This window comes from Peromyscus maniculatus, chromosome 17 (genome assembly GCF_049852395.1).
Source record: "Peromyscus maniculatus bairdii isolate BWxNUB_F1_BW_parent chromosome 17, HU_Pman_BW_mat_3.1, whole genome shotgun sequence".
NCBI lineage: Eukaryota > Metazoa > Chordata > Mammalia > Rodentia > Cricetidae > Peromyscus > Peromyscus maniculatus.
This window is the reverse complement of record NC_134868.1, coordinates 7,398,238-7,418,591: the sequence shown is the minus strand read 5'-3', so window position 1 is coordinate 7,418,591 and position 20,354 is coordinate 7,398,238. Positions and strand designations below refer to the sequence as shown.

Sequence of the window (20,354 nt, the reverse complement as noted above, 5' to 3'; positions counted from 1 at the left end):
TGCATTTCATTTAGAGTTATTTCATGTACGGATGGCTACCCTTGCTTCTTTGTGAATGCCAGTGGAGTAGCTTACCCCATTGCGTCATTTTCTCTGTCTGGAGAGGGGAGGCGAGCGCCACATAAGCAGCATACGGTGAGGCAGCTCACCCTGTCTAGTCAGTCATGCTAAGCTGTATAACCCAAGAATTTCATTCATTTGTTTCCAGGGTACTTAGGTAAGATGGCATGGCTGTTATCTCGTTACCTGTCTTCAGCTTTTACTATGGATGCCTTCTTTCTCTTCCTGTTTACAATCTCCTCTGTGGTTAGATTTTCTTTAGCTGGGCATTTAACTTCCTTACTGTTTTAATGTCTTCCCATCACAAATTTGTGCCCTTTCGTTACCAGATTTTTAAAAAACAAGGTATTTTGGAAATGATTGACATTGGTTGTAATGATTGCAACTGAAACTAAAATAAAAATACTGGCAGAAAAAGATTCTACACTTGTGCTCCACTCCTCACCACATTTTGAATATTTTTGAAATTATAATAGAATTGTATCATTTCTTCTTTCCCTTTCCTCCTCTCCAAATCTCTTCCTTCCCTCCTTGCTCTTTCAAATGCCTATCCTGTTTTTAATTTATATATGTATACACACACACACACACACACACACACACACACACACATCCTGTTTAATTTATATGATGTTACTTGTATGGACATTTTCAGGTCTGAGTATTTGGTACTGGACAACCAATTGGTGTGCTCTCCTGGAGAAGACTATTTTTCCCTCTCCCAGCTTTCCTTAGTTGCCAGTGTTCTGTAGTCCCTGTAGTTCTTCGTGCAGGGTTGAGACCGTCCGGGCTTTCCCTGTCCACTTTGGCATGTCTATTGCTGTTGTCCTTGTTCAGCTCATGTTTAGGCAGTCATGTTAGTGAAATTTCATGGGTGAAGCCGCTGACATTCCTAGGACACACAGTCTCACAGCAAACTACCTGATCCTCTAGCTCTTACAACCCGTGTGTGTGTGTGTGTGTGTGTGTGTGTGTGTGTGTGTGTGTGTGTGTGTGTGTGTCTTACGCATGGTGGTGTTTTGCCTGCATGTGTGTGTGCAGAACACACATACCTGCTGCACTAGATCAGAAGAGGGCAGTAGACCTGGAATGGAGTCACAGACAGTTGTGAGCTACCACGTGGGTTCAATGGATCAAGTGGATCAAACCTGGCTCCTTTGGAAGAGCAGTCAGTACTCTTAACCAATGAACCATCTCCCTAGCCCCCAAGCTCTTACCATCTCTTGGCCCCCTTCTTCCATAATGTTCCCTGAGCCTTAGGTATGGGAGTGTTTTGTAGAGGTATTCATTGGAACTGGGCTCAACTCTGCATTTTCATTGGCTGTAGATTTCTGTAATGGTCTCTGTCTGCTGCACTGAGAAGTTTCCATGATGAGGGGTAAGTTTTTTCAATGAAAATTCTTTCCTTTTATGCGTGTGGGTGCCGCACCACATGTGGACAACACTAATGTGGATCAGAAGAGGTGCCAGCCAGTGCTCTTCAATGCTGAGCTGTCTCTCCAATCCCACAGTGAGACTTTTTGAAGCCTCACTTCACATCTTTCTACTTTGCTTGTCTCTGAAGGTATTAATATACTTATTTTAATGGTTTCATCTTTAGTCTTCATAGTAAATATGTTCATAACACACTCTGGTTAAAATATTAAAACATTCAAAATCTATATATTCTTTTTGAGGAATGTTAAGCCTCTGGTAACTTTTTCTTACTCATTATTATCTCTTATTTCAGTTTGAAGAATTTTTAGCATTTTTAATAAGACCCGTTGGTAGTTTCAAATCTCCCACCTACTATTTGCCTGGGAATGCATTTCTTCTCCATTTCTAAAGCAATGCTTTAGTAGACACAGTGGTTTTGCTTCAGAGTTTATTCTCTTCAGTGCTTTGACCTGCCAGGAAGACTTCTGCTGACAGCTGTGCACAGGGGAACTGTGACACATTGACATGTGTTCCCTCATGCTATATGACACTTCTCTTTAGCTTTAAATCTTGCGAGTTGTGTTATGCCGTATCTTGGAGTACATTGAGTGATTTGAATCTGATTGGTGACTTTTGCTCCTCCATAGTCTTGAGCCTGTATTCAGGTTTTGTAGAATTCTGCCTGACCTTGGGACTCACTATGGAAGGAAATTCTTCAGGATCTCATGCAAGTAGACACCTCCCTTTCCCCCAGATGGACAGCGACTTTCTGCATGTGTTGAGTCACTGGGGGCAAAGAAAGAATGGGATGGGCAAGCTAATGGTTCCTAACATTGCAATGATGGGTCACACCCAGAGCACTCAGCCTGCTGAGGTCAGGGCAATGAGGTCAGAGCAGGACCAAAGTGCACATTACCATGGGCTGCCTACTTGTGCTTCACACTCAGGGACAAGGAAAGCTACAGTCAGCCACTGATGCTGTTTGAAATAGAATTATGATCGACGAGGACTTTGACTTGTCACTGGACCAACATGAATCTGAAGAGTTTGCCTCTAAGCATTGTCCTAGGATGACTATTCAGACCTGTCCAGTGTTAGGCTTTGCCAGCTCATCACTGAGTGCCAAGAAACATCCTGTGCCTTTTTTCTGCACTAATCACCACTACGAAGAACTTTGCTCTTTGATGTGCTGCCAAGGGATGGGAAGGGACAGTGGACTGTATCTGTTTGCTATCTGGGGTGACAGGCACCCAGCTAGACCATATCTGAGTTCCCTTGACCTGGAATGCTTGTTCTGATAAGATTCCTATCAGTGGAACTGGGGCCCACATATACTCTCCTTGCTTTTACTTTCTTTGAGTAGATTTGATAGAGTTCAATCTCTCATGTGACCTTTAACCTATCTTGTACCTGAATATTTTTATCATTTCTAGGTTTTGAAAGTTGTTGGTGTTATTTCCTTGGATACCGTTTCTACCTCTTTGCACTCACAAGTATCCATTGATCTCCAATAATCTGGCTTTTTGCTGTTGTAATCCCATATTCAAGTTCCTGGATACTTTCTTCAGTCTCCTTAGTTTATTTGTCTGTCTGTTTATCTATCTGTCTGTCTGTCTGTCTATCTATCTTCCTTCCTTCCTTCTTTCTTTCCTTCTTTCTTTCTCTCTCTCTCCTTCCTTCCTTCCTTCCTTCCTTCCTTCCTTCCTTCCTTCCTTCCTTCCTTCCTTCCTTCCTTCCTTTCTTTCTGCCTCCGTGGTTCTTTGTAAATAATCTGCCTTTGAGATCACTGATTCTTTGGATTTTCTATTGATGGCTTCTAGCATAGATATTTTGTTTATTGTACTTTTCAGAAATAATAGTTCTGTTTGGTTTTGAAAAATGATATGTCTTACCATTAAGTTTATCTGATTAGTTTATGAGTTATTTCTCTGTATTTTCCTGAAATTCTTTGAGTATTATTAAAAGCAGCTACTTTGTATTATCTGACCAAGACAGCACACATAACCATTGATTTTGTGGCTGGTTTCTGGCACCTTATTTTGTCTGGTAAGTGATGTCATAATTCCCTGAAAATTCTTAATGTTTCCTGACATATGTGATAGTTCAGGTCTAGAACAATCCCCAAACTTGTGTGATAAAGGTTTGGCCCTTTATCGTATGTTGTTAGTAAGAAGTGGTTAAGTATTAAAAGCAGATTTAATAGTCTTTTGCAGTAATAGAGCTGAGCAACCACAGGCATTTGTCACCAAAAAGTAGTGCCTTGCCAGCTAAGGTTATGGGTTTCTTCCTGCCACTACTGCAAGGCACAAGACATTATTTCTGGGTAGTGACTAAGGTAGGACTCTATGCCCAGCACTAGCCTAATGCTGAGTTCCAACTTCAAAGTAGTTCATTACTAACTCACCCAAGCCAAAGGGCTCTTGCGTCATGCACTGTTGCTTGCAGCTGGGGATGCTGGCTGGGAGTTAACACGGACAACCCTTCTTGCCTCTTTAGGACACCTTTTATTACTATTATGTCAAAACCAAGTACTGCATTCTCTCATCTGGTTCTAGTAGCTCTTGTGAACGTAGTTTCATGTGAGTATAGCCAACCTGATGTTTCTGAGGGACATGGGTGACTAGAGAGACCTACTATATCATACTGTCTTATCCTCTTCTATCAATGTAACTCATTACAGTTATTCTGAATTCCTTATCTGTTAACTCCAAAATATCTACCATATTCGAGTTAGCCTCTGATGTTTCTTTCCTTCTTGGGATTTTTGTGTGTGTGTGTGTGTGTGTGTGTGTTTGTGTGTTTGTGTGTTAACATGTCTTTTCTTACAAGTTATGTATTATGTGCTGGTTATAAATATTGCAGCTATGGATTTTTAGGCTCATGTCTAGGATTCCTGCTATGTTTACTGCTATGCTGATGTAGTGGCAAACTTGGGTAGAAGGGGGTCATTCTCCAGCATTATGATTGATGATAATCATTCAGTACCATCATTTATGGTGTTCAGAAGTATTTCTCAGCCTTTTGCCCCAGGAATGAGGCTGAAATGTTGCAGGACTGGAGGTGGACATTTCTTTTCTTTCCCTTCAATTGGGTTCTTGAAATTTCCTTTGAGGAGAATGGAGAACTGACTGCTCCTGGTGTACCTCAGAATGGTTGGTCTTCAGCCTATGTGGCACACCTACAATCCCAGCACCTGGGAATCTGATGTCAGAGAGCCATGACCTCAGGGCCAGTCTAAGCTACATTGTCTCAGAATGGGGTGGGAGTGTTTTTCTCCTTCTACTGACAGAAACTCAAGGAGACTGTAGTCTTCTCAGTGAAAACCTGGTGCGGCTTGGAGAGGGAGCACCGAGGTATCAAGACCTCATACACACACGCAAGAGGTTTTAAGTCTTAAGATTCCCTACACTGAGCCTCTAGCAAGTCACCAAGCAACAACGTTTCAGAGCCCTAACAGTGGAATCATCAGCAGTGTTCAAATCATGAACTTTTGATCACAGGTTGGAGAATAAGGTGCATTTATCATCTAGCTCTGCCCACTGTTTGAGACAATTATTTCTCAGTTTGATGGTGACTCTCAGAGAGTGGCTGACTTTGTTCATTCAGTATTTTCCTTGAGGAGAGAAAAGCACCAATAGCCCCCACTGGAATGGAAACCAGATCTTCCAGGAAGCAAATTTTAAGTTAGATGTATTGAACAAGAAGTCTTCAGCATGGAGCCAGTGTTCTCTCGGTTCCCCTCCTTTAAAGAGGAAAAGGATTATGCTGATCCCTTTAGAAATGAAACAACAATGAAATTTAATAACTTTACTATGAAAACAGGTTAGTGCATGCTAGTATCTAAAGTAGACTAATTCTAAGACCTTGTGTTTTCTTTATTTCTTTTTTAAATTAAGCTTGGTACCCTTCATATTCTTCATGTATTTAGTTGTTGTTGTTTCTTGAAACAGGGTCTTGCTGTATAGCCCAGGCTGGCTTTGGATTCAAAATCCTCCCTTACTCCGGGATTCAAGGAGTGTAGCAGCAGGCCCAGCATCTCCCTGCCACCCTCCCTAGCCCACTTCTGGGGTGAAGAGGATGTGAGTGACAGCTTGAGTCCGTGAAGCTCTTCTCTATCTCTCCATCTCCCCATCCAAATCACTGATGCACTCAAGACCGGCTGGGAAGTTTAAATGAACAGGCAGTTTAGGGCTCAAGCCCGGATACAGGAAAGCCTATAGCCTATGCATTCCTGTTCTCAGCCACCAAGATCCTTGACTCTGACCTTACGCTGCCCTAACTACAGTCCTTCTGAGCTGACAGCCTTACTATTTCCTATCAGCTTTTGCTGATCATCTCTAAAAGGCCCCATTCACTTCTATAATAACAAGAGATGCAAATTCTGAATTTAAAAATGTGATAATGTCAGTTTAAGTTGGTAAAATTTAAGGATCATATTTCTAGACCCAAGGAAGTGATAACTGAAACACGTTGACCAAAAAAACCTTGAATACTTGGTCAAAAATGGTCCAGATCCCAATCATATATTGTGGAACATTTTCTCCTATCCCCCTCCCTGCCTCCACACTAGGGAAAGCATTTCTGGCCAGATGTGCTTGGAAATTAACTTATCCCACATCAATGATGTGTCTGGAGTAATCTACAGAAAGCAGCCAAACAATACCACTTACCTCATGCAAGGAAATAAAAGCTGACCATAGTAGCATATACCTGTGATCCCAGTACATTGTGGGATAGGACAAAAGGACTGAATCCAGGACAGCCTGAGCTTTACAGGAAGACTCTATCAACACACACACACACACACACACACACACACACACACCATGGAAATGGAGATGGGTCATTAGTAAGGTTAAAAATCCATGCAGATTCACTAAGCATTCTGAGAAGTGAAAGTAAAAATATCACTACGTTATCTATAATGTTGGATATATACTACTGGCAGACATTTGTAGATTCCTAATTAATCAACTATTAATCAAAACATGGCTTAAATGGGCTTGTTCTACACAATACAGAACTGTGATATTACTGACTGAACTTAAAGAGAGCTATGTTCTGTCCTTCTGAAGATTGCACTCTCGATGTCTATTCTAGAGAAGTTCCCGTGCTTACTTCCAGGGATGTGTAAGAGAGTATCCGTCACGATAGTGTTTGCAGAAAGTAGAGGAAGGGCACAACCCAAGTGTTCTCAATTGGAAAGATAGTCTAAAATGCAGTCCCTACAAAACCACACCCTCACACAACAATTGGCAATAAGCAACTCACTTTGAAGGTGATTTGGGGAAGCACTGGTGGAGGAGGAGACCCCAAGACCAGGACAGCATCAGCTCCTCTACAAAGGGTGCACTGTTGGAGGCTGTCTGTTGACAAAGGAGGCAAAAATCTCTCTGAATCACACCAAGAGAAAGTGCTGTGCAAGTCTCAGAATGTTCCCAACCGAGCAGAAAGAATTGGGGATGTGCGTCCTTCAGCTCACTTCATTCTTGGGTGTGGCGTGCACCGGGGGCACGCATTTGTGTGTCTGCTATACCTAGCCAGGCGTAGCCCATAAGAGAATACAGTGGTAGAGAGTTCCAGTTTATTCACCGGGAAATGATAAGAATGTCCAGGACATCTGATGTCAGGAGCATCAATTCTTTCATAAACACGACAGTTATCCATTGCTAGTGGAAATAGAAACTAGTGCAACCACTACAGAAATCTGTATGGAGCTCCCTCAAAAAGTTAAACTTAGTGCTGCCTCGTGACCAGTTTCGAGCGTATACCTAAAGGACTCTATGTTCTACCACAGAGATATCTGCACACCTTTATTTATTAATTCCCTATTCACAACAGCAAGGAAATGGAATCAACCTGGATGTTCATCAGCAGAGGAACGGATAATGAAAAGTGGCATATTTACACAATGGAATTATAGAAAGAAAATAGAATTATGAATCATTTGCAGGGAAATAAGTAAAAACAGAAAGTATTGGATTAAGTGAAGTAATTCAGTCTCAGAAAAATAAAAACTACATGCTCTTTCATATGCAGATCCTAACTATTAATGACTCTATGTATGTAAATGAGATATGGCAGTGGGTATAGATTATGAGTTTTATAGAAGACCATGAGGGCACAGGGGTGTTGAGAAGCGGGAAAGGAGAGGGAAGACCCTCTGTCATCTGAAGATTGGGGGGAAGCTACTGTGTGTGGGAGGGCATGAGGGAGGACAGGAAGATGGGCAAGAACAGTGAAAAGAAACAATAAAAACAAATGTCGATTAGAAAATGCCCTAATAAAACTAATTTTTGGTATGCTGATCTAAATTATATATAAATACATTATATATATTGCATTTATACCTTATATAAATATAATGTGTATATTACATTTACTTACATAGGATATATAAAAATTTATATATTTATCTCCAAAACACAGACATTTCCATCTCTAAGAAACATCAAGTATTGTAGGCTAATGCCTTTACTATAATTTGAAAAATACAAGCAGAGCAAACTGGCACTGATGTCACATCCATAGACAGATTTTGGACATTACCTGGTGACTTTGGTAGAAGTGTAAATGGGAGTGAGTTTAGGAATGGGAAGAAAGATGAAAACTGGAATAATAAGACTATCCTAGCTGGTAGTGTGAATAATCCTCTGCTTTGCCGGGCCCTTTCCCATGCTCTGACATTCCACATTAACTCAGGCATAGTCTGATCTCAGACTTGTAGCGGGCAGGAACAATGTGAATGGTAGAGAGCCCCTCACAACCTAAGGCATGAGAATCAGCAGGCAGTGAAACCCTCAGCGCCTTTACTGGGAAGGACTAGAGCAGGAAACCCAGGGGGGCCCTGCAACTACAGTTCCCAGAGAGCCCGGGGATTATTCTAAGCAGCCTTGGGGGGCAGGGCAGTTGGACAGCCAATGAGCACTCCCTCTGCAGACCTTGGCTAGGCGTGGACAGCCGTCCACCACTTCCTGGTCACAGGTCTGATAGACCCAGTAAGCTGAACTGCGCTGCAGAGTTCTTGGGAAGCCCAGCTTCACCTGTTTCTTAGGAAGACCAGGAGGCTGAATTCTACCCAGACCTGAACGGCAAGTTCTAAAGTTGTTCAGAAAGTTTTGTGGTTCATTCTTGGAAACTCATGCTGTAAATATTTCACAGGGCATGAGTGGGTATAAGGCAGTGGTTCTCAGCCTATGGGTCATCAGATATTTGCATTATGAGCCATAGCAGTAGCAAAATTACAGTTATGAAATAGCATCAAAAAATTTTATGGTTGGGGGTCACCACAACTTGAGGATCTCTTAGAGAGTCGCAGCATTAGGAAGGGTGAGGACCTCTTGCATGAGGGATGCTTGGCTCAAACTGTCTGGACACATTTTTACCAATGAGAATTTGAGTAACTCTTCCAGGGTGTCTAAAACCCTGTTTCCTAGCAGTAAAATGAGAGCTAATGATGGTGCTCACTTAAAAGGTTCCTTGCCGGGATTAAATAGGTATATTAACAGAGAACTGTTACAACTGTTATTTCCTTCAGGGTAGCTTTTGACCCTGATGTCCACCAGTCCTCTGTCCCCAACAGGGAAAGTTCCAAGGGCGCAGTTAACGGTCCAGGGAGCAAACGGCTAACAACTTGTAGATCATTCGGCTAACAACTTGTAGATCATTCTGCAGTAGCTGAGGAAAAATATCCCCATGGTCCTAAATGCCCAGCCTCGCTATATAGTGCATTTATGCTCTTCCAGGGGAAGGTCTAGCATACTGAAAGAGCAGTGGCAAAGGCCTTCAGGAGCAAGTCAGTGACAACCATCTGCTTCATGTTCTGTCAGACTATAGAGCCAGCCCTGGACACAGTCCAGAATTCTTTAGCGGGCAGGAGCCTTCCAAGGCACGGAGCTACAGAGCGAGGGGTCCATGTACTCTACTCCGGACTGCTTCTGGCTCATGGGCAGGATGGGAACCAGAACAAGCTTCCTGGCCCTCTTGCTGAACTGATGTTTTCTTTTTCTAAGTCGTGAGGTGTCATCGTCCTCCATCCTCCTCCACGCCAGCCCCCAGTTGAAACAAGGACTCCACCCCGTCTCTCCTGAATTCTGCCCAATCTCTGGTGTCCTCAGTGCTTGGGATCCACATGCTTGATTGCTTACCGTCTGTGTCTGTGGCGGTCCTGGAGGCCGTCAAGTTGGAAAAGCTTCGTGTGAGTCGGGTGGGTTGCTTTTTAAGTGTTTTGTGATTGCTTTGGGCAAGGAATGTACTCGTCAACTTTTCGGCAGCTTTAACTGCCTGTTTCATTATCCCTAAGCACTCATATCATGCACGGCAGTAGTTTAATCAGAGGGATTTCTGTCCCGTGAGAAGCCACTAGAGTGCCTGCTTCCCGAGGTTCCAGTCAGAAGCCACCAACTAACCTCTAAGCCTTGGAGTCTAAGGACCATCTACTTTAAGTAATCGAATCTATTTCTTTGCATTGTCCGTGTTTTATGAAAGTTGTCAGCCACAGCCCCTTGGGCATGGGATCTGATGCTGCTGGCTTTCACAATTTCCATCTGCTCAAATAGGCTGTTTAATTTGAATGTCCCTACAGTTATCTTTCGATAGTTCCAGTTTGACCATACCTGACCAGATATTTCTAGTTCTGATCTCCCATGGTCTTCAGGTTTCACTTTTTATTTTGTTTGTTTGTTTGTTTGTTTGGGCGTGAGTTTCATGGGTACCAGACTGGCCGTGTACTTCCCAAACTTGAACTTCTCATCCTCCTACCTCCACTTCGTGAGTGGGGGCATCACAGGCATAGGCTTCTACACCTTGTTTCTGAGGTGCTGGGGATGCAGCCGGGGGCTTGGTACATACTAGGCAAGCACTCAGCCAACTGAGCGATACAGCGAGCCCCTGATTTTTACTTTATTTTATGCATACAGGTGTTTTCCCTGCATGCATATTTGTGCACTGAGTACATGCCTGGAACCCGCTAAGGCCAGAAAAGAGTATCAGATGCCCTAGAACTGGAATCATAGATGATTCTGAGTGGCTGAGTGGGTGCTGGGAACTGAACCTAGATCCTCTGGAAGAGCAGCCAGTGGTCTTTACCCATCACTCCTGCCCCAATATTTTACCTCTCTATTCTTTAACAGACAAAGAGGTTTGTCAGCAGGCATAGTGGCCGCCCCATTCCCAGAGGTCCTTTGCTGTGGTCCCTGCCATGAAGAGGAAGCGCTTTATGGGGATAGTTACAGTTACTGCTATCGTCACTCTTGTTACATTTGAGATCTTTGCACGCCTGCCCCTTCCCCTTCAAGAAGCACTCACAGTGCGGTGTTTGAGGACGTGACTTTCCTTCAGTACCTTGGAGACCTAGTTTCATTATTTCACCTGCAAATATGCCTGTGGAACATTCTGGTGCCAGGTGGAGAATTTCTTTCTTATGCAGTGCTTTCTCTCTTTGCTGCATGCTCAGGCAGTTCTCTTTCCTTTTGCATTTGAAAAACTGTAATGGAAAATGTGTTTCAGCATCAAGCTTTTCCAGAAGTATGTCGCTGTTATTTATCAGGCATAACTTCGTCCACTTTCTTTCCCATCTCTGACATGCACTTGTTTCTCTTCACATACGTTTTTCTGTCCCCTGTTAATTTCTCCTCCTGGGTGTGGAGGGGCTTGTCTTTCCTGTCTTTTGTCTCTCTTCTAACCCTGGAATGGAGTTGTCTTTTATCAGCCTTCCCTGTAATTATCAAGCGTCTCTTGAACATGAGATGCTATGGTCTTCCAAAGGTGCATGTGTTAAATTCTTGGTTTAAGAAGCCTACTCTGCCACTGGGAGATGGCAGAGCCCTGTGGGCAGGTTTACAGTCAGTGTGCGAGTGTGGGGCACACCCTTGAGCAGGATGCTGAGACCTCCACCTTCCGATTTCTCTGACTTCCCTAATGCCATGAAGAGAAATGCTTGTTCCACACATCGTGCTTGTCATGAAGGATTGTCTCCTGACAGGCCCAAACACAGTGGCCATTGCCTCAAAACTAGGAAACAAAATTAAAGCATCCTTTCTTTTTTTAATTGCTTACCTCAGATATTTTGTTACAGTAGCTGAAAACTGACTAAGAGAAAAGGAATTCCAGGGTGGAGGATTCATTGCTGTGACTATACAAGTATGTTTCAGAGGCCCTTGGATTTGCCTCACAAAAGAGTTTCAGGGAGTTTGGAGATGCATCCAGAGAATGCCAAGAGATCTCCAAGCCGATCTTAACCGATGATCACTGTGGTCTTAGAAGAGCCAAATACAAATGGAAATGTGGATGGTGATGTGCTCCTGGGGTTTCAGATAGAAAGGAAGAATCGACTTGGAATTGGACTGAGAGGCCATCCGTGTCACACCATGTCAGATGATCCCCCAAGGCTGTGTGTTAGGATGAGCTTGAAGGTGACAGGATTGTTCCCTGGATGGAGGAGATTGCCAGGCAGCACAGAGTTAAGGGGGTGACACAGATATTATGTCTGATTGGAGCTCAACAAGAACAAAATTGCAAGATTCAGAAAACTTGCAATTTGACCATAACAGGCACATATAGAAGTTTCATGCATAAGAGGTACAGTTCTCAGGTCTCATAAAAAGAAGTCAAGCCCAATCAGATCACTGGGACAATAGGATAGATCCCTTGTGGGGGCATCCCTGGAAAGAGCTAGGTCTCCACTCTCTCAATCTCAAAGATGTAAAGGTGAAAAATTGCCTCTAATATTTTCTAGGGCAGAATCTTTTGGCAAGAAAGGAATTGTGCCTCTCTGGAACCTCATGAATTTTTTAAGCTGCTGCCAATAAAAAAAGTCTTCCTGTGGGTCTGATGGGCACCAGTGGCAGACCTTAGAATCTTGCAGGTGTTGCTGGTCTTTCAAATAAAATGTAAGAGTCTGGGCTAGCAAGATTGCTGATCAAATCAACTACTGCAGGGAAACTGGACAAGGAAGTGTAAACACTGGTCATGGTACCTCAATTAGTGGAATTTCTTTAGTTTTCAAAACCCTGGGGGGGGGGGTCTTGTGGTCTTTGCATATCATCAGTAGAAACCTTCGTTATACCAGAACGTGCTCCTTCTGTCCTCTGATCAAAAGAAAGCATAGTACTTAACATTTAGGAAAGTAATGTGCTTATCTACAGGCTAGCGTATCTTAAGAAAACCTGATTTCCTTCCTGTGACTCAGCTCTGAATGTCATATCGCCGCATGTGATTGACGATAACGTTGGGGCTTACTCTTACTCTTTGGCCTCCTGGAAGTCTGCTCTCACTTTGGTGCCATTGTTCCTTATCATTGCTCTATCTCCGTCCCTTGGAATGAGAGCGCTAAACGGAGACATTGTAACTCATTCAAGTTTGCACAGAGGCTCCCAGCTCAGCCAGCCTGGAGTCTCAGGGCAGAATTCTCAATTGGACTTTTGAGAGATACTGGACAGTTAAACTTTAGAGGTCTTGGATATGGAGTAAATAAATTTTGCATTTTAGAGGAACATAAACCTGTGGGACTGAGGGAAGACCACTGCAGTTTGAATAAGGACTGTCCAAAAGTACATTGCTGTAGATTTTATTCTAGTTCATGCTATGATTTGAAAGTCACAGCTTTTCAAGCCGTTGAGAGTGGACTCTTGAAGAGCATTTTGGGAGGCTGGTCCCTTCCTGTCTCATTCTTTGCTTTCCATGTTGAGCAAATTAAGCCGCATCGCGTACGGCATGACCTTGCCACGTTGCATTTTGCCACTGCAGACTCAAAGCAATAGGACTATGGGTGAGGAAATCCAAACTGCTCAACAAAATGACCTCTCCCTCTTGCTTACATCTGTGTTCATTTGGGTGAGTGCTTGTGTGCATGTGGAGAGCAGAGGTTGACCTCAGGGGTCTTCCTCACTCACTGTCCACTTTTGTGTTAGAGACGAGGTCTTTCACTAAACCTGGAGTTCATTGATTTGGTTAGGCTGACTGGTCAGCAAATGCCAGGGATCCACCTACCTCCAGTCCCTACTCCACCCCACCCTGTAACTGGGGTGACAGATTCATTCCCAGTGCTATGGAATTGCACTCTGGTCCATGCTTATGGAGCAGGTACTTTACAGACTGAACCATCTCTTAGCCCCAAACACATTATTTTATTGAATTATTTTTAACTTTTGGTTATTAGGATTCTGTACTGTTAAATACCCGTAAGGAAGTTCTTCCTATTGTCCTGTTCTTCTTCTAATGGTTCTAGCGGTTGTCTTTCTAGGGTTGGAATTTTATTTTGTATGTATGTCTTGTCTTCCTCCCCAAATAACATGGTGTATGGTGTATTTTCATTTGTCTTCTCGTATATTTGTAACTCTAACTCCATGTCTATTTATTTCTCCAATCTGCTGTGACTGGTGTGATGTCTGACTGTTGCTAGGCTCACACTCTTCAATCTTGCCAGAGGAAGGGAAAGACAATGAATTTGACAAAGAGACTTTTTTGTGGAGATTCTCTGTGTAAGTGGTTGTTCTTCTCCTCTCCACCTCTATTAATCTATCGCTTTGTTTTCCTGCTCCAGTATTTCCAAATATAATCGTCTCCTGCGGGAAGATCAGATGCTCTCGCTGCGTCTTGGTCTTGGTGTCCATCCTTGCTGTCCCATGGCAATTAGTCATCTGGTTGGCTGCTGGATGACTCATGACTTCTAGACCTCACAATTTAGAGTCTGTCATGGTGCTCCCAGCTCCCATAAGAACCCTGTGAATAAATGTCCCAGTGTATATCAGATGCTCACTTTACTAGTTTGCAAACTCACTCTGTTCAAAAATATTTAGGGATTTTTCATAATGTGTGGTCCACATAAAACTACCATTTTGTTTTTAAGGAAAGCTGTCTTGGGGTTAATAGCACTTTTTAAGGAAAGCTGTCTTGGTGGTTAATAGCACTTAGTGTTCTTGCAGAGAACCTGGGTTCAGTTCCCAGCACCTACATCAGGTGGCTCAGAACCAGGGGATCTGATGCCCCCTTTTTGTCTCTGTACCTGCCTGTGGGCGTGTGGTGCACATAAACTCAAGCAGGCACACACATACACACACAAGTAAAAAAATAATGTTTTTAAAAGGAAAAACCATGTTTTATTTATACACACACACACACACACATATATATATTTGAAGTTATTTTTATTGTTTCTACAGTTTTCACAAGAAGAAGAAGCATCCTGAGACATCCGAATTAAACCTGCCAATCAGCCTACATTAAACTTACCAGCACAGGTATGCAGAGCTGGATCGCTCTGGGTGGGCTCCCTTAGTGTGTTTCTTCTATCCCTTCAGTCTTCCTGTGATGATGAAGAGGAGAGGAAGGAGTCTGCTGCTGCGCAGAGACGCTGCAGGTCATCGTGTGGATCCAGCAGGGTTTCACTAAGGACTTTCTTGGCAACTAGTTTATAAGTGTTTTCAGCATTTCATTTTAAATCTCAGCCTCAATAACATGGAATTAAAATATGCTTAGGCACAGGCTACCCCAAGTATGGATTGATTACAAGATGGTACTAGTATCGAGGTCCCTAGCAAATTTCATTCCAATGGAGCTTCAATCAATACTTTCCAGTTTGGCATTTTATCATAAAGGGGACTTTTGTTAGTGAAAAAAGAAGATGCCTGGAGAAAGAGCGAGGTGGGAAAGAGGGGAGCAGACAGGGATAGAGACGATGAAAACCTTCAATATAAATATAGCGCTTGGGGCTGGAGAGATGGCTCAGAGGTTAAGAGCACTGACTGCTCTTCCAGAGGTCCTGAGTTCAATTCCCAGCAACCACATGGTGGCTCCCAACCATCTGTAGTGAGAACAGATGCCTTCTTCTGGTGTGCAGGGACACACGCAGATAGAGCACTCATGTATATATAAAATAAATAAATAAATAAATCTTTAAAAAAAAAAATAAATAAATAAATAAATATAGCGCTTATAGAGAAATAGAGTTTCCTAATAGAAAGCATGCTGGCTAACGACTTGTTCTCATTTGGTTCAATCTTCCTCTCTCTTCCTAACAGAGTTAGTGCAGATTCTGGGATGGGGGCCAGGAGGAGTTTAGGATGTTCTGATAAACAACACTTGTTCTTTCTAGGACTGAATGATAGATTTTAGAAGCTGTCTAAATGCCAAAGAAGGGTGATGGTATAACAGAGCTAATGATTTGGGAGAAGTGTTACAGACATCACTACAGGAGAAAGTGCAAGCCCTGACAATATGGGCAGCATGGCTGTGCAGGAAAAAAAAATGCTGTAGGGAAGTAATAGTTAGGTTGTCACCATGGATCTGAGGGCCAGGCCCCGTGTACCGTGTCATTTCAGAGAGTACGACATTGTAAAAGTGTTCATCTCAGGGTCTGTGTTCTTCTGTCGTAGTCAAAGTCTCAGTCAGTCAAGGCTCTTGGGTAGCAGGTTACCAAACACTTTCTAACCAGATTGATTAAAGTGATTTTATGGAGTGGAGAGTTCATATTAGCAATCTGCTAATAGCATTAGTACTAATTTCTTCACTTTTCCATTGCACAGTCTTTGTTAGTGTTGCTTTTTGTCATTATTTCAATAGATTTGCCTCTGCTGCAGAACATAAGTCTCTCAACAACACCTCACTGATGCATTTGAACCACATGCACATTGTGACTCAAACATTGGTTCTGGAGTGTCGTGTTTTGAATGGGAACGCCTGACTGCATTTGATCACTGATAGTGGTTTATGTAGACATCCCATTATTCATAGGTCAGCCAGAAAACTGATTTTGACTGCAACAAATGTCACAGTGTGACAGTCCTCTACGCCATCCTTTACACTCTTCATCTCATTTTAGCAAGACTCACAGTGTCTCCATGAGCCATAAAGACATTGGTAGCAGTGGGAGTTCATTCCAGTCCACTCTTCCCACCCACCTGCCCCAGTCATCCTGGCTTCCTAGAACATTTATCGAAGACTTTCTATTCCTTCTGCTAGAAACCACCTTCTTCACACATATCCACTGGGCTCAGTGTCTAGCATCCTTCAAGTCTGAGTGAGGCTTGCTTCACCCACATTATTTCACAGCGAAACTCTCCCTGTACCTCTATCGTTCCTTGTTTTAGCTATCCTGTGGACAGTTACCACATTATTTTTAAAAATAAATTCACTTGGTTCACTTTATGTATTATTTTAATGCCCACTAAAATGCAAAATTTTGGAGGACAAGGAAATGCTAGAACAAGAGTGGGTATCGGGAGGGTATTTATTAAACCATTTGTTAAGTGTAGGGATGAATTGGACCATCACTGTAAATCTTTGAGTAAGCAGCATTGGTGGTGGAGAGGGCCACTCAGCATGGCCGTTATGTTCTCTGTTGCATAATTCTCCCATTTTCATGAATGTCTTAAGGTATTTATTGCCATGAAGAGACACCATGACCACGGCAACTGTAAGGTGATGACTTACAGTTTCAGAGGATCGATCAGTCCATTATCATCATGGCAGAGAGCATGGCAGCATGCAGGCAGGTGTGGTACTGGCTATCTTGACCAGAAGGCAGCAGGAAGTTGACTGACTGTCACTCTGAGAGAAGCTTGAGAAAAAGAGACCTCAATGGTCACCCCCACAGTGGCACATTTCCTCCAACAGGGCCACATCTCCTAATGGTGCCACTTCCTTTGGGGGTCGTTTTCTTTCAAACCACACAATGAATAACTGTTTAGAAGTTTATTTTGCAGGATGCCAATGACAATGTCTACCATTTACTATCAAGAAGACCACATCTAAGCTGTTAGTCTTTTGACTAATCTTTTAATCTGACTTTCTAACATCAAAATTTTGAAAATATAAGAAAACAACAAAAATTTCCCTCAAGGGTCACTGAGAATATTTAATGAACTGTAGGTAAAAGCAAGTCATGCAGTAGATGCAATATGGTTGTCAATGAGATGTTTACAGGCATTGTTCATATATACATGTTAACAGTCCATTCTAGCTACAGTTAGCCAACTTCCAGACATCTACAGGAACTGTTGTAATGTTCGTTTGGTTTCGTGTTGTTTGCCTTAGGGGACCATGGACATCGAAGCGTATTTTGAAAGGATTGGTTATAAGAACTCAGCGAATAAATTGGACTTGGACACATTAACTGAAGTTCTTCAGCACCAGATGCGAACAGTTCCTTTTGAGAACCTTAACATGCATAGTGGCGAAGCCATGGATCTGGGTTTAGAGACCGTTTTTGACCACATAGTGAGGAAGAAGCGGGGTGGGTGGTGTCTCCAGGTTAATCATCTCCTGTACTGGGCTCTGACCAAAATGGGCTTTGAAGCCGCGATGTTGGGAGGATACGTTTACATAGATCCAGTCAATAAATACAGCAGCGAAATGGTTCACCTTCTAGTACAGGTGACCATCGGTGACAGAAACTATGTTGCTGATGCTGCCTACGGAGGCTCCCTCCAGATGTGGGAGCCTCTGGAATTAGTGTCAGGGAAGGATCAGCCTCAGGCACCTGCCATCTTTCGTTTGACAGAAGAGAACGGAACCTGGTACTTGGACCAAATCAGAAGAGAGCAGTATGTCCCAAACCAAGAATTTGTTAACTCAGATCTCCTTGAGAAGACCAAATATCGAAAAATCTGTTCTTTCACTCTCAAACCCCGCACTATCGAAGAATTTGAATATTCAAATACCTACCTTCAGACATCACCGTCATCTGTATTTGTAAACACGTCGTTTTGCTCCTTGCAGACCACAGAAGGCGTGTGCTGTTTAATAGGCTCCACCATTGCAAGTAGGAAATTCAGTTATAAGGACAATGTAGATCTGGTCGAGATTAGGAATGCGAAGGAGGAAGAAATAGAAGACATCCTGAAAACTGCATTTGGCATTTCTTTGGAGAGAAAGTTTGTGCCTAAAAATGGTAACCTATCTTTTACCATTTAGGATGAGATGCAAAACCACTTTTGATTATTATTTCATGCTCTTAAACATTTGAAACATATGCAAATGTATCCATAACAGGCCTTAAAGAATCATCACCCAGGTGGATATTGATCAACTAATGACTTGTATCTTCTATTTCCTACGTTTTATAGAAAAGAAATCCTAGCTGTCCTATCATTTCACCAAGAAAAATATTATCAATTATAATTAAATAAAAATTTCAATGGATATAACCACAATCTTTTCAAGATTAATCATATAAAAAATTCTTAATGAAGATGTGGTTATTTTGGGAGCCATATTCATTTGTAATAGAAAAGCTTCAAGCATTATGCTATTGTTGAACTCATATAAAACTTATATTGGTAGTTGACTATGAATTAACAGAGAACTGCAGGCATTAAATTTAGCCAGAATAAATCTGATGTCCAAGGTTTACAAGAAACCACCTTCACAACTTAGGATCAGAATAAAGCCAACAAGAATGAGCCATCATTCCAGTTCCAGGAAACCTAGACCTAAAGACAAAATTCAAACCAATGCATGGGTCTCTATGAGTAGGCACCAACACAATGACATGGCTTAGAATTTCTTCCAGGGCTAATTTTGCAGACACAGTTCTGTTTGTATTTGATTTTTTTTTAAGCTATGGGAACACTGATGTTTGGAATTAGGTGATTTATACCTCATGTAATAATCTTTATAGCTCATAAAATATATGTTATCTGGGAAACGTAAAGTATATTAATTGTTAACTATATTAAAATAGTATTGGCTGACAGGATATGAGTCAAAGGTTTCTTGGAGGTATTGGGATGTGATAAGAGTTGGTGTCGTCTGTATTCCTTTCATCCTAGTTTAATATCCCTGCTATATCCTTCTACTCCATTCTACAATTTAGCTTAAAAGGAAACAAGCAAGCAAACATGCTTCTTAGTGGATCTTGGAGTTCAAACCCTGAGCACAGTACTAGGTAAACTTGTGTATCTGATTCAAGAAATAAAACTGAGTTTGAGACATATATATTCCGTACTGGACATAAAGACCACCAATGTAGGGTTAGGGAGGTAGTTCCCAGCACTAGACTACTGGTCCAGTACACTGGAAGCCCAGAATTGTTTACATCACTACCACACACAAAGTGTTTTGTCCTTGAGTGAATAAGTAATGTTGGTAATTACTTCTAAGTCTTTCCCTCCTTTACTTTACTCCTGTTAAAATCCTGTTCACATTGTGAGCTGTCTCCTGCAGCATGCTGAATGAGAACAGATGCCAAAGATGTAAGTGTATAGTTTGTGCCCCAGAATCTGAATCTCGGAATTCTCTTTATGTTTTCTGACTGGATTCTCTAAGACTGTCATGTTAGAATCTAGTCTCTCTTCAGGCCACGATACTTGCAGCAGCCTTCACTCCATAGTCACGGATACTGACTGACAGGTGCCTTAGCATCTGAGTCCCTAGCTAACAGGAAGTCCCGATGGAGTGCACATTAAGGGAAGCACTGGCTTTGGCATTGCTGGTTCGTACATCTTCCTCCCGACTCCCTTCCTAGACTCCTGCCTGGGAATCAGAGATCCTGGCTGCAGGCTCTTGCTGAGAACTTACCCTAACCTCAAAAGGGATAAGAAGAGGCTCCTTCCTCTACCACATGGGCTCTTGTTCTCTTCAGAGACCCCACCATGCTGTCTGTCTCTGGAGCTGAGGCCCAGACTCTCCTTGGATCCCCTGCCCTCCATCTATGTACCCATGCTGTTAATAACTCTTCAGTAAACCTATTATTCCCCGTAATCCAGCCCAGAGTGCTCTTGAGGGCCCTCCTCCATGCAGACTCCAGTGCCAGGGCTCTGGTTAAAACTGGATAGTCCTGTATTCTTCAGCCTTCAACCAGTCATATCATATCAAGGTCAACAGAAAAGCAAGGGCTGGGATATCAACAAAAATACAGGTTACACTGCCACAAGGGTGGT

At 42.5% G+C, this 20,354-nt stretch overlaps 1 protein-coding gene across 9 annotated transcripts; it reads left to right on the top strand.

Annotated features, from left to right (window-relative positions):
• Positions 1 to 4,033: 4,033 nt before the first annotated feature.
• LOC102906642 (arylamine N-acetyltransferase 1) lies at positions 4,034 to 19,171 on the top strand. 9 transcript variants are annotated; one of them, XM_076553267.1, is made up of 4 exons: positions 8,437 to 8,567; positions 9,489 to 9,673; positions 14,637 to 14,714; positions 17,509 to 19,171. In XM_076553267.1, the coding sequence occupies exon 4, from the start codon at positions 17,515 to 17,517 to the stop codon at positions 18,385 to 18,387; it is 873 nt and encodes a 290-aa protein (XP_076409382.1). In that variant the 5' UTR covers positions 8,437 to 8,567; positions 9,489 to 9,673; positions 14,637 to 14,714; positions 17,509 to 17,514; the 3' UTR covers positions 18,388 to 19,171. The 9 variants fall into 9 exon arrangements, with proteins under 9 accessions (XP_042118668.1, XP_015863438.1, XP_076409382.1 ...); XM_076553268.1 differs by having other exon boundaries at positions 9,489 to 9,682; XM_076553265.1 differs by having other exon boundaries at positions 8,448 to 8,579.
• Positions 19,172 to 20,354: the final 1,183 nt, after the last annotated feature.

Excerpts from the sequence above, each read along its gene's own strand:
- LOC102906642 (XM_042262734.2), top strand. The coding sequence starts at position 17,515 with ATGGACATCGAAGCGTATTTTGAAAGGATTGGTTATAAGAACTCAGCG.